Source organism: Camelina sativa, chromosome 19 (assembly GCF_000633955.1).
Source record: "Camelina sativa cultivar DH55 chromosome 19, Cs, whole genome shotgun sequence".
Taxonomy (NCBI): domain Eukaryota; kingdom Viridiplantae; phylum Streptophyta; class Magnoliopsida; order Brassicales; family Brassicaceae; genus Camelina; species Camelina sativa.
Window position 1 is genome coordinate 8,952,639 of NC_025703.1, and position 25,155 is coordinate 8,977,793.

Here is a 25,155-nt window from a genome sequence, read left to right on the forward strand (position 1 = left end):
TGTTGCTGCGTTTGCGTCCCCATAATGTTCCAATATCCATTCTCTCTCTTTTTTTTTTTTTTNTTTTTTTTTTTTTTTCTTTTTTTCTCTCTTCCTGTCTCTGCAGATACAACACATTGAAACATGTTTAAAATTGTCAGTTTGTCACCGCAAATGGAGATTACAAGATTGACTTTGTGATGAACAATGTAATCAACAGAAACGGATGACTTACATTTACAGAGTATACAAACGACGCCGGTAATGGCAGAGTACTCATTACACTGACTCACATAACACCAAAGGAATCGAGAAAAAACATCCAGGAATTCAATGTTACTTGTGATGCGGAATTGGTTGTGGCTCATCTTTCCAGCCTTTGGACAGAAGATCGTAGTTGATAGACGCCAACTGAGAGAGGTTCTGCAAAACCATAAAGGAGAGAAAACTCAGAATGCTATGCATTGTGTTCTTATTACCCAACCACTCAAACAAAGACACGCCAGATTTCAAGTTTGTCTGGAGGCAGAACCCACAAGTTCAAAGACTATCAATCAGTCCCTATGGTTCTATTTTTGATTCTGACATCTACTTACAGCCTAAAGCACCTCCATACTCCCAACTCTTCCCCAGCTAACATAACTTTTACATTACACCGGTTGCCACAAACCAATACATAGATTAATCAAAAAATGAAAGTTGGATTTTGAATTATCAACAACTATATAAACCACCACCAAACCAATTGCAACTTGAACAACATTGGATCTTAACAGGTCAATCATGAGTTAGTACCTTAAACGAGAAATTACTGAAAGAGTAATCTACAGGTACGCCAGAATCAAACTCTGTGTGTCCTTCGTATTCTTCAGCCTGTGTAGCAGCATTGATCCAGTTCAAAGAAAGTGCACATCCAACGAACATTAATGATAGTTTTCCGACTAATTCTAAAGATATAAAACTCTAAGAATGGATTAGCAGATGTTACCTCCCCTTCTTCATGATGATTGTTCGAGCTACCACTGCTGTTGGTCAAGCTATCAGCATCACTATAATCTTGAACCTCACCACTAGGGAAAAATTGCTCATCCGATGTGTTCCATGAGTAGCGACTTCTGAAGTAACTTGTGTCAATAGCACTCTCTGAAGCCGGAACAAATGCAGCCTAAAAGAAAACTAGCGTTAAGCTTTAAGAAGGTACCAAGTAGCAAAGCTTATGTCTTTAAAAGGATAAGAAATATAAATGCACCTTTTGCCTTGCTAGTGTGTCCCAGTTGATGTCTTTAAAGAAGATGTGTTGCTTGACCTGAGTCATGAATTTGATGACATTAACAGTTTGCAACTTGTTGGAATTATTCATCACAGAAAAAGACATCCATTTTTACCTCAGACGCCCCTCTAGCTCCAAGTCTCTGATGAGGATCTTCTGTTAAAAATCTAGAAAAGGAAGACGAGATGATGTAACCTGTCTTGTTCTCTATGGAGTTAAGACTCAATATTTTGTGTATGGACGGTAAGGTAGAATAACTCTTACCGATCTATAATATCATGGGCTTCAGCACTCATCTCGTCTGGAACATGAGGCCATGGTATTTTACGGTTGAGAATATTGTCAAATATTTGCTGGAACAAACCAAAGAAAATGCACATTCAAATGTTGGAAACTGAAAGTAAACGCACAGTGCTCTCTATAGCAACATATGTACTGATTTCAAATAAAAGCTTAGATGTGTTGAAAAGTCAATACAAAAAAACACATGGCATTTAAAGACCACCCAAGTATGAATTTTAGTTCCTACGAGTTTGAGAAAACACCTGTTCCTCTATCAAACTATAAATAAGAAACAAAGCAATGATTAGTCTCTGACCTGAGGATGTTCCGCATTGAAGGGTGGAATTCCCACAATGAGTTCAAACAGAATGATGCCAACAGACCACCAATCCGCAGTTGCACCTGAATGATAACGCAAGTATATAATATTTTTTTACAGTCTTGGGATGTGATCAACGAAACATATTTATCTGAAACTATTGCCAGACGGGCCTAGAGCAAGATATATCATGGAAGTCAGCGTACTTAGCATATAACACTGCTACTTAACGAGAGTAGTAGAGCAGAAAAGAATTTGAAGCAGTTTTTTTTTCCTACTTAAATTACCAATCCCACCTGAGTACCAATGATTCTACTAAACATGCAATCTTTAAATAAAAGACAAGCAGACACAACGATCAGAAAAGTTTACGCACCATGCCCTGTCCCTAAAAGAATTTCTGGCGCTAAGTAGTCAGGAGTACCCACAGCTGACCGTTTCTTGCGCCTTTCAAGCTGATCCTCAGATGCTGCTAATCGTGAATCCTCCTCATCAAGCAGTGATGTCCCACTTACAGCAGGACCAGCCAGATCATCCGTGCTGTTGATGAGACCAACTTTAGAGAGCCCGAAATCTGTCAACTGCTCAGATACAATACAAGAAAGAAACCATAGGTCTTAAATTTAAGTCTCTCTTACGTGCAAAGGCTACATCTCGTAAACCTCAAACATCAAGACAGAAGAAGTATTCGAAAGGACAATAAGTAATAATATTACCCACAAGTTTCTAAAAGATGGCAGAAGAATTCTTGAAATGGAAAAATATACCTTTATATGACCATCATGCGCAATCAACAAATTATCTGGCTTCAAATCACGGTGAACAACACCCTCAGAATGCAAATATTCCAAAGCAAGGACCTGACATAGAAATTCATCATGAAATCACTTTCTAGAGCTCTATGGAATATACTGTGAATAAAATAAACATGCAGAACTTACAACTTCGGCAATATATACACGGACAATATCTTCCTCTAAGCAACCTAAATTTCTCAACAACGAATACAGGTCCCCTCCATTCAGATACTCCATTACCAGATACAGGTTGTCGCGACAAGTGAAAGAATAGAAGAAACGAACCTGGTCAAAACAAATTAATGTTAAAAGAAGTAAATCTCTCTCCTGAGAAAATGCTTAAAGGCTAGACCTGCTCACCACAAAGGGGTTGCGAACGTTGATCAATATATCACGTTCAGCAAGTATACTTTCAACAGCATTCTTACGGATCATATCTGCCTTTTTCAGAACCTGTGGAGCATGGCCAATGTTAAACACAAGATAAGAGAAAACACTACTAAAGATTTTGCTATCCACATTAGCCCAACAATAAAAAGATGAATCTTTTGTAACAAAAGAAATAGAATTGAAAAGAGAACAAAAGCACCAAATCGTTTTACCTTGATTGCAAATAGATCTCCTGTTGTTCTCTTTTTTGCCAAAAAAACTCGCCCAAAAGCTCCCCGGCTGATTGGTTTTATGATCTCAAAATCATCAATGGATGTGCGGTCTCGCGGATGTACTGGGCTAGTCCTCAAGCTCCGAACTACATCATCTTCTAAAGGAGCATCTTCATCAATTATAGTGCTTAGTAGGTCAACTTTTTCATCTTCCATTAGCTCACACATATGCAGATATTTCTCCCTACATAATCAGGAATATTATACTTAAAAAAACACATTCTGAAGTGAACTCTTTATAATTCCAACTGACACGAGAACAGTTCTAGAAAACCATAAAGCATCTTTCAGAATCTAAACGTATATGCATCCAAAAGTAGCATCGATGAGCTTACCGGATCAACTTTTCTATGCGAGTCCCAAAAGTTTCTACTGTAAGTGCATCAAACTTTCTGCGGTCTATGACAACCCTCAGATCTTCAAGACAAGAAAGTAAGAATGGAATGGATTGATCATCACCCGGAATGGCATCTGCTGCACATTTTGCAATGTCAGCAAGTTCACTCATCTGCGTCATCCGGTTATCAAGAGTTTTTTCATCAGATGTGTTTTAAAAACAAGAGACAAGAAAAATTATGAGCACGGATCACAACCATTACAAACCTGCGGAATATCATCTTGATCATGGAATGTACCCTTGCCTCCCAATATCATTTCAATTGGATCAGGCCTAGGGGTCGGAATCGGGGATCTAGGAGTCATGCTACTGGCAGATGAAGTTGTCATGCCTTGGTCAGACTTGGGACCAAAACGGGTTCTACATGACATCAGCGGTAAACCTCTCAGATCATCCATAAAAATTGAATTATCAGACTCTGGGAAACAGTCGAGCATGTCTTCTGACCCTCTTCGCGACCAATCACTCAACCTTGGGGAGAGAACATCAGATTCTTCAGTCAAATTCGAATTGGATACTTTCATACCATCTGGGCTTTCTGCGGCTACTAGGCTATCCTTATGCCTGAAGGTCTCTGCTATCTTGTCAAGTGTTCCAGCAACTGCCATCAGCCGCTCATCAACACTCAGTCCTTTCTGGTCATATTTATCAGCCAATGTACAAATTCTGGAATGGTCTTCCACATGAGTTGTAGGAACTTCCTCCTCACAGATACGGCACATTATTGAACTTTCCTCCGAAATAACGGGCGGTTCCCCCCAGTAACCCCAAGAAATATTGTGCCGATGCTTGGAGGAGTGTTCATGAGAATCTTTTGCTGGCGGACAGTTGGGAATAGGAACAGCTGCTGGCGCTATATTTGGAGGTTCAACTTTGATATCATTCTGCTCTTCTGATGCCGGCGCTTCTTTCACAGTTTTCAGTGCTGGTGAAGGAAGTTTCTTCCAGGAAGACATTCTATCAATATTTGCAGGAGATTCAGATTCCTTAAGAGAATAATCTTCAGGGGGAGAGAGAGGGGGAACTGATCGTACAACAGCGTCCTCCTTCCACTCCAAACCACGCTGCTCCTGACTATAAGCTTTCTTGGTGGATGAAACCTTAAAGACCTTTGCAGCACTGGAACTCCTTCCCGCTCCAGTAGGAGGTATTTTCTCTATAGAATGCAAGACTCTTGACTGACGTAGTTGTACAACTTGTTCTTCCTCTCCCCAACTTTCCTTGTGAAACTGAAGTAATCTAGTACATCTGGTAAGGATAAAAAGCATCCGAGTATGAAGCTGCTTAAGGACTCCTGGAGGAAGCTCTTGACGCCTATCATCTAAGTCCTGAACTATACCTTCACACTGAAGCCAGAAATCTCCAGGAGTAGTCATAGCACAACTTCGAGCCAAAATTAACAAATCTTCAAACGTTTCTTCCCACTCAGGATGGCTTTCTGCATTTTTCTCAAGAACACCCACCAGGTCTGCTGCAAATACTGCAAGGTCAGAGTTTACTTCTTCCTTTGCTTTATCAAATTTTGCCCGAATCAGAACCAATATTTCCTAGAAAATACAGATGGTTAGATTCTGCATACAAAAAGATAACAAAGCGTTAATAGAGATAAGGGGTTCTAGGATACCTCCACATTGTTCGACCTACGAGGCTTCCATAATGGAAAGGGACGTACACCTTTTGAGTTCAACTCATGAGAAAAGCTTTTGATGTCACCAGGAAACCTCTTTCGTGGAGCACTTGTCATACGAAGTAAGGCTTGATAACGTGGTGATTCTGACTCTTTTGGATTTTCCCATTCATATGAATTCTAGAAAGATAGATGTCACCAAGATCACTTAAAAGTTGAAACTAATACACATAGGAATACACATAGGAAGAACCACTTAAGAAAATTATGTGATGGAGAATGGGGTACCTCTGGGGTGCAAAAGTCTGAATTTCTTAGAGGGCCAGAGCGACCAGATGACATCTCAGAGCGACCTGGGAAGTACCAACAAAAGAAAACTTGAGAAATAAGAACTGAAAAGGCAAAACTTATCTGGACACAGTACAGTGTAAGATGCGTTTATGCAGTGATGAAGTTTCAGTTATCAACACACAGATGAAGATACTTAAAACTAGCAAGCCTCTGATATCTTACAACTTAGTAACAGGCAGAACAAGGAACAAGATTATCAGGGAAGAAAAAACATATTAATAGCACAGCAAGCTGCCAATGCGTATTTCTCTCTTAGTTCCCATATAACATCAAAGCAACGGAAAGGATGAAGAAAAAAACATAGTTTCCCCACACCAGCTGGTATTAGAATCTAAGGAGTAAGGACACAGATAAAGATACTTAAAAGTAGCGAGCCTCTGATATCTTACAAGCTAACATACTTATAACAGGGCAGAAAAGGGAACAAGATTATCAGGGATGAGACGGGCACATATACTAACATCATATTACCATCACAGCAAGCTGCCAATGCGTATTTCTCTCTTAGTTCCCATTTAACATCAAATCAACGGAAAGGATGAAGACAGAAAACATAATTGTCCCACACCAACTGTTATTAGAATCTAAGGAGTAAGGACATACCAGTTCCCGATGAGGATGCAGCATTTTGCAATCGAGATCCTGATGGCGGCAAAGTAGGGCTGAGGCTCCTCGGTGGTCCAGTATCAGGAGACATATTAACACGATCACTATTAGTGTCACTCGGCCGAGTGCGACCCATGATCTCCTCTAAACCTAGCTTGCTACTCCCAACTTCTTTCTTTCTACTGCCACTACCAGAGCCAGAAGTAGCTGAACCAGAGCCCAAGTCTCCATCGGCACCCATCTTCGAAAGATTGCTCGTAGCCGGATCATTCCTATAGTTAAAAACCCTTTCCTGAGGCAACGGACCGGATCTCGTCTTGATCCGGTTCAATCCCAGAGACGAAGCCATGATTGGAGAAACAAAAGCAGGTCCCTCCTTGAACTCCGTCGTCGGGGGTTTCTTCTTCGGTTCAGAGCTAGGAGACAAGTTCGATTTCCCAATCGAGTGAGCTTGAACTTCAGATGAAACTTGTTTGCCCTTAGATGAACCATCCTTCTTCTTCAAACCATCTTTAACCTGCGTCTGCTTGCAACCAACTCCAGCAAAACCAGTGACGGAACTCGGACTAGGGATCGGAGGTTCATCCTTGGAAGCGGATTTAGACTTCTTCTTATCTGATCGAATCGGAGAGTTGGAGCCAACAGATCTGGGACTATTAGAGCTATCGGGACTAGAAGATCCAGATTTCTTCGAAGAGAAGAAGAGCTTGTTCTTGAATACCATTTTTTTTTTTGTTTTTGATCGATTCAAAACCTAATCGCACGCTACACACCAAATCCAACCATAAAATCCAGTTGTCAATTTCAACACTCCGACTTCAATATACCAGTTGTCTATCTCTCTCGCTCTATGATTCTCTATGATTCTCTGGAGATGTTTACGAGGTTAGAGATTTGAGGAAGCGACGAGGAAGAAGAAGAAGAAGAAGAAGGCGTAACTGTAGTGGAGGAGAAGCCTAGATTCGGGAGTGCTTATTGATTTAATTACTTTACTACTACAAATTGAAAACGGTCAATACTGGTTTAGAGTCTTTAGACTATATTTTGACTTTTTGATTACCCTTTTCTTTTCTTTGAGAAACCATAATTAATTTACATATGTTGAAATCATTAATTAATTTATTAACAAAAAACACAACTCATTTTCATATCCACCACCATTGAAAATTTAATTAACCCTTTATATTGTTACTTTAATAACCACAAATAACACATGAATCCACATAATGTTATTAAAAAAAAAGTAAACAAGAAAACGATCTTTATGTTTTCTAATCGAAAATAAAGTTAAGTGCAGCTGATCTACAAGATGGCTTGATTGATGGATGTAGTTCCAACTTTATGCGGTCCATAGATTTGGGCTTTTGGGCCTATATTAGAACGGTCTTGCATATTGATAATTAGAGCTGAGTTTGTTTCGCATTATTCTTTTAGTGGCGACATGTCAAGGAGGCAACAAAACGAACTCAAAAGTCACTCAAGAGATCAAGACAGTTCGAGAAGTACTTTTAGACCAACATTTCGAATCAAGTTAGTCTGACAATATTTGTCATTTCGAATCAAGTTACTAATCTACCAGATTTGTCTACGTAAGCTTTGTATACAGGCGGATAAGCTATTATTAAACTTATCTTTTATTAAATGCAAATAACATCTTTAAAGAAGAACCATTGAAGCACCAAACTAAAAACCAAAAAACAAAATAATATTGCAAGTACTCAAGTCGATCCAAAATCTGGTTAAATGCTTCTATATAACATATATACATATGTGCCTAGATTTTCTCTTTGTTATTATTGATTTTGTTATCATTTTTTTTTTTTTTGGTAACAGCTGATTTTGTTATCATATCCCTTGATATCCGACTCTTTTATTTGTTTGTTCATCTATTCTGAATTTCTGATAAATAATTTCTTCTAGAGATTACTACCGCCGTTTTCCATAATGCTGCATATATTTTGTTTAGCAATATATAGTAGATAGATATAATCCTTTATTGTACTTTTGTAGTATGTAAAAACCAGAATTAAATTTCGGGTATTGTATGTGTGGATCATAGCGTGACGAAAACGTTTATGGCATCATTTTGATTGCATCTCTAGGTCCACTTTTGATCTGATCTATTATATGGAATATTTGTGTATATTAAAATGTTTAAAGCATTGTGGTATTCTCCTAATAATCCACTAGATATTATTGTGATATATTAAAAAGAGCAAGAAATAGATAAAATAAAGGCTGGAGAAAATGACGTATGCTACACATTCAATTCCCTAGACTCAGAAATGTTATCTTGGTAGACATGGTCAAGTTGTTGTGCTTGACTGCTTTCCATTTTATATATACTTTTGTTTTGTTGGTGGTTTTCATTTTTAAAAGACAATTATAAAACTTTATCACTATATTATGAAATACTTAAATACGTTTTAAAACCATTGCTATATATAGTATAGTTTTACTAAATACTAGGAAGGGTTATTGGTTCTATGATTTTAATGAATTTGGAAATTCAAACAAAAATAATGTGTTATTTAATTATTGATTTTAGAATACTTATCAAAATTATATGTTATTGGTTCAATGATCTACAAATACTTGTTAAAATCTCATGTTATTCATTTAATGATTTGTTTTTGGATTTCAAAATCCACATTATGTTTTAAGTGGATTTGAAAGTGTAAAATAGAAGAATTTAAATCCAAAGATAAAACATGTTATTCCAAAATCCATGTGTTTTGATTTTTAGAATTTACAATTTCATATGGATTTAGAAACAATCTCTCTAATAACAGCCCCTAAATTAAGCCCCTAAATTAAACAAGAAAGATGACAAAAAAGAAAGATGACGCAGGAAATGGCGTAATTTCCTCCCCCGGACCACATGCATGATGCATCTATTAATACAGAAAAACGATGTCAACGAGTGGGTTTTAGTAGTATTTTTACGTTAAAGAACCATTAACTTTTGGTACCGATAATTTTACCTTATATTATAATTAACAAGTTTAGTTTTTAAGCAACATACAAATTAGCCCAACAAACTTGTATATAATAGTGTGCTATTAATAAAGTACACTGACAAAAATAATAAATTAAAAAGTGATTGAATATTCGAGTATAATGACATAATCACATGGGAATACTAGATTAATAATGTTGAGTTGTGGAACTAATAAATAAAAATTCTGCAATAATTATATTTAGATTTCTGTTTGAAAATCATTTTCTGAAAGTTAGATTTGAAATTATAGTCTTTAACAATTCGTACCACCCGGTTAGTTAAAGATTAAAAAACAAAAAAAAAAAAAGACTGAGAATACATAAACATTTTGTTTGCCAAAAAACGCAACGTGCATATGTTTATCTTGGTGAAGAGAGAACGTGCACGAAAGTAGTAGCAGAAGAAGTACTAAATTAGATTGAGCGGTGAGAGACAAAACGAGTTTACAACTCACGCGATCTATTTCGCGCGTTAGACGACAAAAACAAAGTGTTTTTTCTTGTAATAAAAAAGTACTAGTAATAAATAAAGATAGCCGGTTCGCATAATGATTCACGTTATAAGAAAAAAAAAATAACGCACGTGCCTGGACACGTGTCTCACCACCAAAAGAAACGCCCACACACTGCACGACAATGCACGTGTCTTTTGACCGACTATATCCGGTGACAACCTGTAAGCTGGTTTTTGAGCCAATAGGAAGATGAGAGAAAAAGGAATCTTTTTTGTTTGTCTTAAATAAAAATCTCAAAACTGAAAATAAATTAATGGGTACAATTCACATGTCGCATGCGATTTGTTAATAAAAACTAGGAATCGCTGTGTAATGATGTGTTGTTAACTTCATTCCACGTTTTTTCATTTTCTCCATCAAAAGTCTCTCTTTATTCTCTTTCCTTTTTTTCCCCCCCGGCGCCGAAGCTGTATCTGTTTTGATTCCGGCGTTTAACACGCGTTTTAATCGGCGAGGGTTTGAGATCGAGTTATTTTGACGGCTTTATTGTATAGATGGAGAGGGATTTATTGGGATTGGGTTCGAAAAATTCTCCGATCACTGTCAAGGAGGAAACCAGCGAAAGCTCTAGAGATTCAGGTTTTTATTCATTAATACTATTCTTCTTTCCTTTGATGAATCAATCTTTATCTGGTTATGTTTTTTCAAATCTCTCTGTTAGACTAACATATATGCTTAATTCCCAAACCAAATCGTGGATCTTTTTGTAATTTTCTGGAACAATTATGCGTTAATTAGGAGATACTAATAGGATTTTAGGTTTTTGGAACCCTGTTTTTTTTATGGCTTGCTCGGGAACTGAGAGTTTGTCAGTTTGTCTCTTGGCTCAGAGCAGAACATTGTCTCGGGAGATGAACTGTGTGGATCATTTGGATTTTAGGAAACTAGTTTTGTTCTTTTAGAAAAATCCCTGTGTAAAACGTTTGTCTTAGGTTTAAACTCGCTAACTTTCTTTTTTTTTACAAGAGGGATATTTTATTTGAAAGGGACTTATAATTGTCTGAGATATACTTTTAATTAGTTTATTTTTATTTTTTAAAACGAATACGTAAAATGTTGGAAAAGAAGGGATGAATATAAGAAGGGAATTAAAATATAGAGACGGTTGGTAGTAGGTGGAAGATTTAAATAATAATACTTAGTAAAAGTTAGAGTTGGATTAGTTTATAAGATGATTAAATATTTGATTGTGTGTTGATTAAGTGAAACTAGCGTAGGGATGTTATTATTAGAATATAGTAGTTCAAGGGTACCAATAATGTGAAATGTATAGTTTTCTCACCACGAGGAATATAATTTATTTCGACTTTGTTTTCTTTATAAGCCAAAAACGTGCCATTCCATAAAAGTAGTGCATCGACATGTGGGTGTGTGGAGTTTTTAATGTTTGAATCTCTCTTTAATTTAAAAACAAAAATAAAATCTTTAATTATTCTAGTTTCGTACAATGACTTTGAATAAATGTTTTTTTTTAGTATAAATGAGACACGGTTTTCTAAAAGTGGTTTTGCCTCGTTGAACTTGTCAACAGTATCAGATTCTAGTTCTACATTGTTGGTAAATTTTTTTTTTCTTGGGTTCGGTGTTTGTTAATGTAAGATCTCGAGACATTTATGGTTAACAGTTGGTGGTACTTCACGTTTGACTGTAAACTGATAAAGGTCTGATTGTTTCCTTTTTTTTCCCTTTTTGTAGCTCCCAACAGAGGAGGAATGAACTGGTCGTTCTCAAACAAAGTCTCTGCTGCTTCTTCTCAGTTTCTATCTTTCAGGCCATCATCTCAAGAAGATAAACATAGAAAGTCTGGAAATTATCATCTGCCGCACTCTGGTTCCTTCATGCCATCATCAGTTGCAGATGTTTATGATTCAAACCGCAAAGCTCCTTACAGTTCTGTACAGGTATCTATCATGCCATGTGCCTTTTTCCCAATATTGTAGTTTATGGCAATTAGTTGGTGGATATAATCTTGGTTTAATATAATAACTGATTCATTTCAACCGTAAGCTAAGCTTCTCATTTTTAGATAAGTTAGTCCAAACAAGTTCCTTACACGTTTGTTATGGCTTTTTTGCTCTCAGGGAGTAAGAATGTTCCCTAATTCAAATCAACAAGAAGAAACTAACGCAGTTTCCATGTCAATGCCGGGTTTCCAGTCTCATCATTACGCACCAGGAGGAAGAAGCTTCATCAGCAATAGCAATACCTCACAACCTTTGGTAGGAGTTCCTATCATGGCACCTCCTATTTCAATCCTTCCTCCTCCCGGCGCCATTGTAGGGACAACTGATATTAGGTACCCACTGCTTCTCCCTTCTCTGTTAAGTCAACATATCATATCTTGTAGTTACATAGTTGACTAATTAAAGACTTATTTTTTTCAGATCTTCTTCCAAGCCAATAGGGGCACCTGCGCAGTTGACGATCTTTTATGCCGGTTCAGTTTGTGTTTACGATGACATATCTCCTGAAAAGGTAACTCAATCATCTTCTTCCATGTATGCATCTCTTTTATTAGTTTAGTATGGTTACTCATTTGCTTTATTCTTTCATTCCTCCATCTCAGGCAAAGGCGATAATGTTTCTAGCTGGGAATGGTTCTCCTATGCCTCAAGCCTTTTCACCACCTCAAACTCATCATCATCATCATACTCGTGCCTCTGTTGATTCTTCAGCTATGCCTCCTAGCTTCATGCCTACAATATCTTATCTTAGTCCTGAAGCTGTAAGTAGCACAAATGGACTTGGAGCAGCAAAACTAACAAGAGGCTTGACATCAAGATTTCACGACAACCAAAATAATGCATCCAATATCAATTGCTCAGTAGCTGTTTCAGGTTCTACCAGCGTAATGGCTCCAACAGGTAAAAACAGAGTCACATATCCCTGATACTAAATTCGAACATAGCTTAGTAGTAATTCCATGGCTGTAAACGTCAATCTCTTTCTTGTGCAGTGGCTTTACCCCTGGCTCGCAAAGCATCTCTTGCTAGGTTTTTAGAAAAACGCAAAGAAAGGTATACACAACAAACTCTTCACATTAATACACAATTCAATAGTTTTCTTGAGCTAACTCTCTTTCCTCATCGTGTGTGCGTTCTGCAGGGTCACGAGCGTATCGCCATATTGCGTAGACAAGAAGTCATCGACAGATTGTCGCAGATCAATGTCTGAATGCATTAGTTCTTCTCTGAGCTCTGCAACCTAATGTCATCTACAGTAAGAAGAAGGTTGCTTTTAGACCACTCCACACCCATATTTGCATTTCTATGGCGGCCTTTCAGTTTCTCAGTTAATTTTTTTTTCCCTCTGGCTACACTGAGTTTCATCTTAGCTTATATATATACGATAGTGTATACCTTGTTTACCAGATTTTGGTCTAATGGAACTTATGAGAGCAAAACAGACATGTACTTGGGAGAGAATTAGTAGAAACTGTTTGTTTGTTTCTTTATTCTTTTCTTTTGTATATATCACTCAAGGCTGAAGCTTGCATTTGTATGATTCATACAATGGAACTGGTTCGATTCAGTCTCCCTTATATATTATTTCTCTAACTATAAACGTACGTGAATGTTAGAGAGAAAAAAGAAAAGATTATATTGTGTTTGTACAAATTAGAAAAGGATAAATAATTAATCGTTTTGTACAAATTTGAAACACTAGATGTTGGGATAAGCTTGAAGCACAAACAAGTCTAAAGAGATTAGGATTAGTAGTTTAGGAAGTTATGAGAAATAAAGAAATTGTCTTCCTAGAGAAATTAGGAAAGTGAGTTGAAAAGTTTCTTATATAAAGAGTTTTCAAGTTATAATTTTATACTCTATAACAAGACTAGAATAACAAGTGAATATAATTCTGTACTCCGTAAAATCTATAGTAAAAAGCTATAGTAGAAGACAACAAATAATTATGAAAGGAACAATTGTTTACTTATTTTCAGTGATCGTTGATGACTACAAAACAAACAAGTATTATTAAAAAGACATGCACTTGGGAGAGCTTCTAACATACATCAAGACACCAATGACTTGTTATTTCAGTAAAAAAGATATATTCAGTGTCATAAGATTCGTCTCTGCTACTGGTAGCCGGCGCTCTGACATACTAGAAGAGTTTTACCAGACCACCTTGGATGGCATGATTGTTTACTAATTAAAATTTTGTAAACAACCATGGAACTCAACCTTTTCTAAGGTGGCCAAAGTGATGAAGTAGTCCAGCCAAGCAAGGAGGATGAATGGCTTTCATCAATATCTGAATCAAACATGGCAACATCATCTCAAGGAGGAACCAAAGATTCAATAGCAGAGGACACATGTTAGCACTGCTAATGGGTCCTTTTTTCAAGAATAGCTAGGAATATAAAAATCTGAATTGTGTTTTAAATGCTTCAACATATTTGTCAAAGTTTTTGTTGAGTTTCACTTTTTTGCGTATGATATATGAAAAATGCAAATCCAATATTTAAAGAGGAGAAACAAGTAATGTAAGAGCTACTGAGTTCATAAACCCAAGGACAAGGGCAAACAAAAGCATTAATGCTCCTAATTTTTTTTTTTTTGTATTTAAGATTAGTTATTAAGCATGAATTTTGATCATTAAACATGTATTTTGGATCAAACCAAAATAAAAATTCAAGAAACAACAAGAACAATCTATTGTTAACATGTAAATTTGGAAGCATACTACAACAATGTGCTTTTTAATAGCATCAAAATCACAATGGGCATTTTCAGAACAACTACAAACTCATCCTCATAATGAACATGGACATATCACTCAATTTGGAAGCATACTAGAACAATGTGCTTTCTCATTTCTTTGGTTTACCGTGGAAGACAAAAAAATAATAATTAAATAACACATAATATATACTCATATTTGCGTTCAATTTTATTAAGATCATAAATATTTATGTACGTGCAAATTTATCTATATTGCCAAAATATTTGGTGCATATAAAATTGTAGTTCATATTTGAAAAAAGTACACTCAAGTGCAACACAAAAGAAAATAACCATAATAATTTCAGTTGAGTTGTGGTTAGTGACATTATATTATAAAGTAACTTGGATTAATCAAAAGGATGTGACAATTGAGTAGAATACATAGGCCAAACAAGATGAAAAGTCATGAAAATCATTGGTAAATTATCCAAATCATTGGTAAATTACCTCTCTCTCGCACCTATTTTATCTTCTTCTTACATCCTACATTCGAAGTTTTTATTTTATTTGTCTCATTTACTGTGCTTCCTACTTAATCTGCTAGCAATTCGCGATGCCAACGAGGCTTTACAGGTGATCATTTCTCTTGACATAAACTTGTTTTGTTTGTGCAGCAAATTGGATTGGTAAAACAATTTTATGTCTGTATAGCGTGTGAAAGTGAAGTTTTATCCCAATGGCTTTCTTCCATAAACAAGCTAAACGAGTTTATTCTGGGGTTTAGTTCAACCCTGATTCAGCTAAGGGGTACAAGTCACGAGGTACGGCTAGGGCCATGTTAGGCCAATGGGAAGAGGCTGCAGCTGATCTACGTGTAGCTTCAAAGTTAGATTACGATGGTGGAAACCTCTTGTTATATCACTGTACCAACAGTACGCGCCTTTGAGTTTTACAGTACCGAATATATGCTCATAATGTGTACTCCACCGGTTGAACCCAGTGCAAAGAGAATCGACGAACACCGCCAGGAAATACCAACGCCTGAGGAAAGAAAAGGAGCGCTGAACGCGAGAGAAAACAACAGCAAGAATCCCAGGTCAGACCGACACATACCCATGATTGAAAATTATATTATGCCATTGTGTAGCTCGCTTCGTATAATTTTACATTCTTAGCAGAAAGCACATAAGCCTGATTCTTCTCCATCTGAGAGTAACAATGTAACCTCTTTCGACATAATCAACTTCATATGATGTCAAACATCTCACGCTCATTGATTTGCTTCTCCTTGCTCTTGAATCCTATCAATGCAGGAGCGTGGAGCTCAGGCTGCACTCAAAGACGGGAACATTCTATCCATTTCTTCCAAAGGTTCTCTACTTCATGAAATTACTGCAAAGAACATGTGTCGGAACATTTATCTGTGAGTCTCGTCCCAATGAATTGTCTGCACATGATAGTTTGGTAATTTTGTGGAAACTCACGGTGTATTGATGCCTCAGTAGCGTTCTGTTTCTGTAAGATACCGCTAGCTCCTCAGGATTTTATATGCTGATCACAAGTATGCGACTCCAGAGTGAGAAAAGCAACTTGCTTGTATCTTAGACCCCGAATATTCACACAAAGCTTCATTTACAGCTTTTATAGACCTAAAAGGAAATTTGCATGTCAAAAAGGATATGACCATACCATCTTTTCCCCCTGATGATACAGGACAAGTGATTAGCATCCATTCAACAAGCGTACTAGAGGCAAAGAAAAAGGCCGCTAAGAAGGCATCGCGTCTGGTCGTCCTTTAATTCACAGCCACATGGTGTGGACCGTGCCGTTATATGTTTCCACTCTACTTCAACCTGGCAACACAGCACCCGAGAGTCGTAATCATCAAGAAATCTCAATACGTTGTAGCTACGAAACTTGTCCTTCCTCTCGCATCCTAGAGCGTACCGGTCCAACAATTTGTGGTAAGAATTCCTAGGTTTGATCCACCTGGTTTGCCTCTAACAAGGGTTCCAAACAACAAGACTAGAGCTGTCTTTGGTGATGCATAACAGTAAACCGTCGCAGTGAAAGATTTTAGATAAGTTTATTGGATCATCATGACCACCTGAAACTCTTTCCTGTGATAGTTCTTTGCTGCTGCTTTGGCTTTACCGATGTGCTTCGTTGTAAAGCTCCGATTTTTGGATAAACGGTTCCACTTTTTGCATGTTGATCGCACTCCTCTCAGAGATGTCACCGGAAGCCTAGAGATGATGGTTGCTTTTAGACCACTCCACACTCTTATTTGCATTTCAATGGCGGCCTTTCAGTTTCTCAGTTATTTTTTTTTTATTCTCTGCTTACACTGAGTTTCTTCTTAGCTTATATACTTTGTTTACCAGATTTTGGTCTAATGGAACTTATGAGAGCAAATCAGACATGTACTTGGGAGAATTAGTAGAAACTGTTTGTGTGTTTCTTTATTCTTTTCTTTTCGGATGTGAAGTTTTAGATAAATTGATCCTAGGTTTGATCCACCTGTTTTGCCCCGGACAAGGGTTCCAAACAACGAGACATAACAGTAAACCGTCAGAGTGAAAGACTATAGATATCTCTACATAACAGTAAACCGTCAGAGTGACACACCATCTGCAACGTCTAGGCTAACAAGTTTACCTATACGCTCTATAGATGGGTTGAGGAGATTGACGCTAAATAAACAAACCTTATATTTGGATCATCATGACCACCTGAAACTCCATCCTGTGATAATTCTTTGCTGCTGCTTTAATTTGGCTTTACCGATGTGCTTCATTGTAAAACTCCTATTTGTGGATGAACGGTTCCACATTTTGCATGTAGATCCCACTCCTCTCAGAGATGTCACCGGAAGCCTAGAGAAGACCTCTTCCGCCAAATCCCGTGGAAGATGTGGATATCATCGTCGTCCTTGTGTTTCAAGAAATCATTTTACTTTTTCTTTTGATATATCTTCTGGATACATATGAGAGGTTTTTTTCTTCTCAATTTCTCTATGTACGGTTGATATCTGGACACATGTCAGAAAATAGGCACTATATGATCTCATCCTATTCCACGGGAGATACTTGTAGATCAATGAAAACTGTTTGCGAAGATGGATGGTAACCACTAGCAGTTACAACTTTTCAGGTGGACATGTCTGACAAAGAAGGCCATGTTTTACCTCTTTGGATGTAGACGCAAGAGAAACAAAGTATGCGTGTAGGTAAGTGCAGACCAGAGTATTATGCTTTTAATTCTCTAAAAAAACTAGATATTCGNTTTTTTTTTTTTTTTTTTTTTTTTTTTTTCAACCAAACATTAAATTAAAAAGCAACTCCAAGGTTGGTTGCCAAAACCGGAGGGAAAAAGTTTACAAAAGAAATTTCAAAAACAAAAGATCCTGCCTGAACTATATTTAAAAATTAAAATATATAAAAATGAAGTTGCATTTATTTGTTTATATATATATATATATATTCATTTTTATCATTTGTTATAACCCGTAATCACCAATTTTCTTTTATATATGCAGAATAATTTAATTTTAAACAAATCATATGCACGTCTATTATTGTTATTAGTTAAAATAAAATGAGATAATTTTATCAATATTTGATTAGAAAGTTTTTTGAATCTACGCTCTTTGAATAAAAAACATTATTCAAAATAGTCATTTTCTAAGTTATAGAATTACAAAAAATCGAAACTTCATTATCTACTAATTATATTAGTATCATCGAAAATATTAAATTAAAGAGAAAATAGAAAATCAAATAAACTAAATAAAAAAAGGCTACAACAATTAGAGAACTAAAAAAAAATCTTCTTATTTTTTGACTTCCATTTATTATATTCAATCTCATAAGAGTAACTGAATTAAAACTTTTTTTTTGGAATTGATGTTTCCAAGATATGACATAATTGATTATTTGTTATAATGGTTGTTGATGTAAAAAATATTATGAAAAATGGATCTCAACATAACAGAAATAAAAAAAATCTATTTAAATGAATTATAATATATTTGTGATAAATTATACATATATTGAAAAAGAATGTTTCAATCATCATGGAAAATAAGAAAGAGAAATATTAGATACAGTTTTATTATTATTTATTTTTTACAGCAAAAAAGTCTCACATTTGTGACTTTAAAAATTTGTAAGTAGAAACTTAAAAAATAGACTGTTAGACTTTGACTGTTAAAACTAATAAAGCAAAAATAGCATTATTAGTGAAATTTTGGCTTTTAAGACTTTAAATTAATGTTAAAGTCTTTAAAGTCTCTCACAATCAAAGCCTAAGTTCTATTGTGAAGTAATATATCAAATGACTAGTGGCTAAAAACCGAGTTGCAACGGGAGAGAGGATGCAACACTGGAACTGGCTTGTTAACACAGGTTGTATTTTTTTGGAGATCTGATTTCCTATGGAGACAAGAGAACATATGTTCTGTCAATGTCCTTTTTCAAAGCAGGTCTAGGAGGCATTAGTGAAAAAGCTTCTCTCAAATAAGTTTACAGTCCATTGGAAAGAAGTCATGACATTACTAGCTGGGAGTGCATTAGACAAGACCAAGAGGTTCCTTGTGGGATATGCTTTTCAAAATACGATCCATTCCCCCAACAGAAAAGCTAGTGAAGCTAATTGATAAGAATGTTCGCAATCGTCTAAGCACAATCAAGGATGGTGGAGACTCCAGCATCCAAGTTTGGTATGAAGCAGATTCTAATTAAACTGTGATCTTTTTGTTCTAGTATATTATGAAATGTTTTTTATCCAAGTTTTGTAAAACATTTATTTTCTTTTGAATATAATTTAACATTAGATTCAAAAAATATATATATATATATCAAATGGAAATCAGAACTGGAATTGCATCTTCGGAGAATATCCTAGAGCTCAAGGTTTGCAGCCAGTGCCGGCCCAAAGATATTCAATGCTTAAAGCAAACAAAAAATTGATGTCCCAAAATTTTTTTTTCCCGCGTCACAAAATAACTTGAAACTTAACTTGTTTATAGTAAACTAACAATCTTCTAACTTGTTTCTCTCCATTACTCATTCTTCTTATATAAGATAAATAAGTGAAACATCTACCAATATTATTTCTCCAAAAACGGTAATCAGCTTTTGGTTTTAGAGGTGGTCTTTTCTCAACCAATAACCTCTCATTTTCTAATCATTATTCCCAATTTGCATGATGAGTCATATCCATGTTCTAGATTTTAGAATGAGAAAACATAAATAAAAACAGAAAACAAGACATAAAACACAAAACAACATAGATTGACAAACTTGATTAGATACTAGAAAGAAAAGAGAAATACAAGAAGACATACATGAGTAAAAAAGAGAAATCAGTAAAAGTTAAGGATAAAAGAAAGCTGGTGTTAGAGATTACAGTGGAGAAGAAACTGAAATTTTTTGATAAGAGTTTTACAGATTTTGTTGGTGATCAGCCAACGATGAAGACAAAATCGTCAATTAGGTTTTTTTAATGTTAAATTGTTTATTAAATAATTAGTTTATTTTAATTACTGTAACAATTTTGGAAAAAAAGAGACAACGGGAGTCGAACGCTTGACCTTGTATATATGCATATACGTTTCCAACACGCACCCGTTTCCTAATTTTTTTTAAAAAGCTCGATCCCACGCGTTCAAACGCTTCCGCTTCCACGTACCATGCAGCTTAGCTAACAACTACACTACATGGTATTTATGAATTGATGCCCCTAAATTTATTTATAAATTTTGATGTTAAAAGCCTTTGCTTGTTGAGCTTTAGCTACAGGCCGGACATGTTTGCAGCCATGGCCTTGTGCATTGGTGGTGGCTGAGAAGTCGAGTTAGTATCTATTCATGGATGAAGGTGAGTATCTAGGAAGAGAAGTAAGGCGTCGTCATGAGTTTGCGGAGATCAGAACCATGGTTAGAAATTTTTGGAGACAAGTTTTTTTTTTTTTTCTTTTCCTAGAGGTAACATACTCTTAAATCATTTAACATATAATAGTAAAATCTCACTAAGCCACGAATCATTTAATAAAGAAACTAAGAGGGGTGTATTGAAACCATGATTTTGGAGAATTTTATGAGATTTAGGAAATTTGGAATTTTGATTGATTTTAGGAAAGTTGATATAATTTATGGTTTTCAAATCCCACATAAAACCATGAGATTTGGATTTATGTATTTTTAACTAAACAAATCCTCCAGAATTCCTAAAAGTCAATAAAATCCAAATCCACAAACTCTTTTGAATAACAGTGGATTTTAAAGTAGTTTTTTTAAATAACTTGTTCAATAATAGTAGATTTTAATAGACTTTTTAAAATCCATGATTGAATAACATAGGATTTGTAAATTTTACACAAATCAACCAAAAATGTTAAGTTGAATACAAAATTTTTTAAGTTTGAATATATGATAAATCAAGCTTTCTACTCATTTGTATTTTGAATCATTTTGGTCTCTTTTATAGTGTGATTCTGAACCACTGCCTAATATTTTTTTTAGGCGATGTGGGATATTGTATCCGTATTTTTTTTATTCATCTATTGCATAATATATGTCCGTTTTTAAAAATTTGTATTATATCATATGCTGGAAAAAAATCACAGTTTTTATTAACTAAATGTATTATAGAATAATTCAAAATAATTTAAATACAAATTCAAATAAAAATAAAAGGAAATTATATATTTATGTTTGAATGAGATAAAAAAATTTCCTAATTTTTTAAAATGTTACCTATAATTAATATTAAAGTCAATGTTAATTGTTTCCAAAACTAATTTTTTTTGTCAAAAAGTTGGTGGAAAAATATTAGTATAGATATGAGGAAAAAATATATATATATATAGATATATATATATATAACTAGTGATATTGGTTGCGAGGCGGCTGCGTCTGTCTAAAGTTGGAAGAATGAGTAGTAAGACGATATATGCGATCTTCCACCGAAACTGGTAGGGGAGAAGATACTCACCAAGGTTCCGATAACATCCCTGTCGGCAGTGCGATCCACTAGCAAATTATGGGACGCCTTATCCAAAGATTGGATTGTGGGTGAAGCAGAGGCATCAAGGCAGCAGTTTTTGGGGTTCATGACGATGGATTCCAAGGTTTGTTCAGTCAGATTCCATCTCCGCCGCAAGGAAGAAGAGTTGGTTGATCTATCTATGAAGCAGGTAGCTTTACTTGATCAAGTCGAGATATCTACCGTTTTTCACTGCGACGGCTTGTTATTATGCGTCCTCAAGGACAAATCAAGGCTCGTGGTGTGGAACCCTTATCTGGGGCAAACAAGGTGGATAGGACCCCGTACAAGTTTCGGCAAGTATGCTCTGGGATACGACATCAACCTTAACCACAAAATCTTGAGGTTTGTGGATGATTGCATCGATTTAAAACACTATTTCGGGTTCGAGATCTATGACTTTGGGTCTAACTCATGGAGGGTTCTAGACGTCAGACCCGACTGGGAGGTAGAATACTATCAACGCGGCGTGACTTTAAAGGGAAATACTTATTTTTTTGCACATGAGAAGACAGGGCGTGACTTTTTTGCTTCAATACACAAACCAGCCAGCGTTGGATTGGAATATGAAGATGTTGAAGATTTCTTACTCTGTTTTGATTTTACAACAGAGAGATTTGGACCGCGTCTGCCTATTCCGTTTCACTCTTATAGTGAAGATACTGTGACCCTCTCATGTGTTAGAGAAGAACAGCTCGCCCTGCTATTTCAGCGGGGTGGAGACTCAATTGAAACATTGGAGATTTGGGTTACCACTAAGATTGATCCTAGTGCTGTGTCCTGGAGCAAGTTTTTGAAAGTAGATATGAGACCACTACTCACTAGCACTAGTTTTGATGCTGTTCGGTTTGACCATAAATCTGGGAGCTTCTTCATTGACGAGCAAGAGAAAGTCGCCGTGGTTTTCGATGTAGACGGATTTCTACACACCGAGAGTGCCCGGTACCACACTGCTTTTATCATTGGAGACGACGGTTTCTTTAAATCTGTGAGTCTCGGAGAAGCTCCCAATGTCTATGTCGGGGAACCTGGCTATCTCGGATATACTCCGCAAGTGTTTCTTCCCCCCCCTTGTGTGCTCCTCTTCTTATCTCCCAAGCTTAGTGCAAATCAACCACCAACCGCGCAAAAGGAAAGTAAGAGATGAACGTAACTGCTAGTCAAATCATCATCTTTGTTACGTTTCTATCTATCAGCTAATAACTAAGGATTTCGTCTTTTTCCTATCTCTCCTTTCACTTGTTCAATTTTTGTTTCTTGCGTTTGTCCACTGCTAAGTCAAATTGTTGTTCACTTTGCTAAAAAAATAATTGCTATTGTCACTTTCAATTGCAAAATAAACAAATGAGAATTGAACCATCCGCACGCAAGCAAAGCATGACAGAGTCTCTTGGTCCATGTCATCAATATGCATATCTTTTGGTCCATGTCGTCATTTGAATATCATCATCTGAGTCCGGGTAATCGTAATAGTCATCATCAAAATCCCAAGTAGATGATGAAGAAGACCCATGATGATGATCTATCATTACTATTATGACCAAAAGCCAAACTCCAGAGGATGCAAGTTTTGAATTGAAATCTAAGCAAGTGGTTACCATTTCTTCTTCTTTTTTCTCAACTTCTGGATTATGTTTTTGCATACCATGCCAGAGGTATGAACACACATTGAATTTATATTCGAAATTAATAAGAGCTTGCTTACTTTATGAGGATGTGAGCTTCCTGAACTCAATAAGAGAAGTGGTTATTATGTGGAAAGTGCTGAAAGAATGTTTATGTTTCAGGTAAAAAGATTGCAACTGCAACTTCAAGAAGAATAAGATTTGCATACCTTTTTAGAGAGCGTCATGGAGAAAGATCCTTGGGAGTTATCTCCTTCTTCTAGTGTTCCACATCCTGTGTGTTTCTTCAACTCATGCTATTGTGATTGCATTTTGAAAACTACCGTTATGTTTTCACTGATGATTCTGGAAAATTGGGCAGGCTCAGGAACTTCTTTCCAATATAGTTACGCTAGAGACTGCAGTCACGAAGCTCGAGCAAGAAATGATGTCACTAAATTTCCAACTTAGCCAACAACGAAATGAGAGTAGACTCGGAGAATACCATTTGACCAGTGTGTATAACTTTCCAGGGGAGCTTTCTCTATGTGTGAATTCTTTTTCAGTTCTCACTTAATCTCTCCTTCCTCTGCCAGACAAATATCATGGTCTAACTGATATTGAAATAAACGTCACCGCCAACGGTGAGCTCTGTCTTCTCTCTATGTAAATCGGTGGGGCTTAATTCATTAAAGAAAGTCTATAAGTTTTATTCGGGTTCCGCTCACTGTGTTTCTTACTAGTTCTGTTGATATGATTTGCTAATCCTGAAGTGGCTGATGTGTTTCGGGGAAGGGCGAAAGTAGCGTCTAGTTTCGTTTGTGCACGATCTCTAAACAAAATGCTTACCTCACGATGTACCAATTGATTTTTCATTTGACACTCACTTAAGGTTGTTGGAGTTATTTTATTTTTACAGATCAACGATCCTCTTCTTCTGTTTTGTTGTAGTAGATTGTTTCAGAGATGCGCAAGACAGTTGAGTCTTTTGGATATTTGGAGGTTGAAACTCCAGTTCTTCAGGTTTGTGGCCTACCTTCATTCTCAAATGTTCACTTAATATTAAAATTCTTGTATGGGAGTCGGTTTGATGTACTTGTGAAAACTAGGGAGCAGCTGGTGGAGCGGAAGCAAGACCTTTTGTAACGTTTCATAACTCACTTGGGAGGGATCTCTACCTGAGGATTGCAACTGAGCTTCACTTGAAGAGAACGCTGGTGAGAAGCATCTTCTATTTCCAAATCTCTTGGCGTTTTCTGTCGTTCTTCTTATCTTTCTTTTCTATTATTACCTCACCACTTTTGGGTGGAAAATTACCTCTACCCCAGATATGTATGAAAGGTAATTGTTGTCTCTGAATAGATATGACTTTGTGATCACTGGTTGGTGAGTTTGAGAAAGTGTATGAAATTGGTCGTATATTTAGAAACGAAGGCATTTGGACACGGCATAATCCTGAAGTCACGACCATCTAGTTAGTTCAAAATATGCCTTCTCCTCAATCATATGCATCACTTGGGCTTCCAAACTCTTTAATGGTTCCATGATCCATAACAGTTTTAGCTTTGTTTAGATGTATGAAGCTTATCCGGACTACCAGAGCATGATGGACATGGCAGTTCATGGGAAGCTGACAATTGATTACCATGTGAATATGCTCTGGCATCACAGCTAGCGTGTGGAGATAAACTCATCTGAATTCTATGTTGGTTGTGAAATTTCGAGAGACTGAGTTGAGGAGATAACTTGAATCGATTTCAGTGCATGGAACAGAGAGATAACTTGAATCGATTTCAGTGAGCTAATCTTGTTAAAGAGATAACAGGAACCGATTTCAGTGAGCTAGGGGAAGATATCGGAAATGCCAAAGACACAGTTCTGTTGGCAATCCAAGACGTGCTTGAGCCCAAGGACAAATCTTTTGTGGTACTATAAATTTTGACATATGCTTTTAAGTAACCTGTATCTTTAGTACTTCATTTTTCAATTTAGATAGCAAACCTAATGATCCCAGTTTTGTGTGAATAATA

The 25,155-nt window shown here is 36.2% G+C and overlaps 2 protein-coding genes and 1 pseudogene across 2 annotated transcripts; 2 read left to right on the forward strand and 1 right to left on the reverse strand.

Moving 5' to 3' along the window:
* Positions 71-7,281, reverse strand: LOC104765631 (probable serine/threonine protein kinase IREH1). Its single transcript, XM_010489381.2, has 18 exons — positions 6,288-7,281; positions 5,622-5,686; positions 5,331-5,513; positions 3,913-5,253; positions 3,645-3,817; positions 3,250-3,493; positions 3,008-3,100; positions 2,792-2,932; positions 2,618-2,710; positions 2,227-2,431; positions 1,848-1,933; positions 1,514-1,602; positions 1,365-1,416; positions 1,229-1,285; positions 968-1,144; positions 775-852; positions 215-402; positions 71-100 (listed from the first exon to the last, which is right to left on the reverse strand). Exons 1-17 carry the CDS (start codon positions 7,012-7,014, stop codon positions 316-318), a joined length of 3,891 nt encoding a protein of 1,296 aa, XP_010487683.1. The 5' UTR covers positions 7,015-7,281; the 3' UTR covers positions 71-100; positions 215-315.
* LOC104765632 (protein TIFY 6B-like) lies at positions 10,041-13,341 on the forward strand. The gene is made up of 7 exons (XM_010489382.2): positions 10,041-10,384; positions 11,501-11,706; positions 11,887-12,101; positions 12,190-12,280; positions 12,372-12,669; positions 12,762-12,822; positions 12,911-13,341. Exons 1-7 carry the CDS (start codon positions 10,300-10,302, stop codon positions 13,011-13,013), a joined length of 1,059 nt encoding a protein of 352 aa, XP_010487684.1. The 5' UTR covers positions 10,041-10,299; the 3' UTR covers positions 13,014-13,341.
* Positions 21,385-25,155, forward strand: LOC104765636 (annotated as a pseudogene).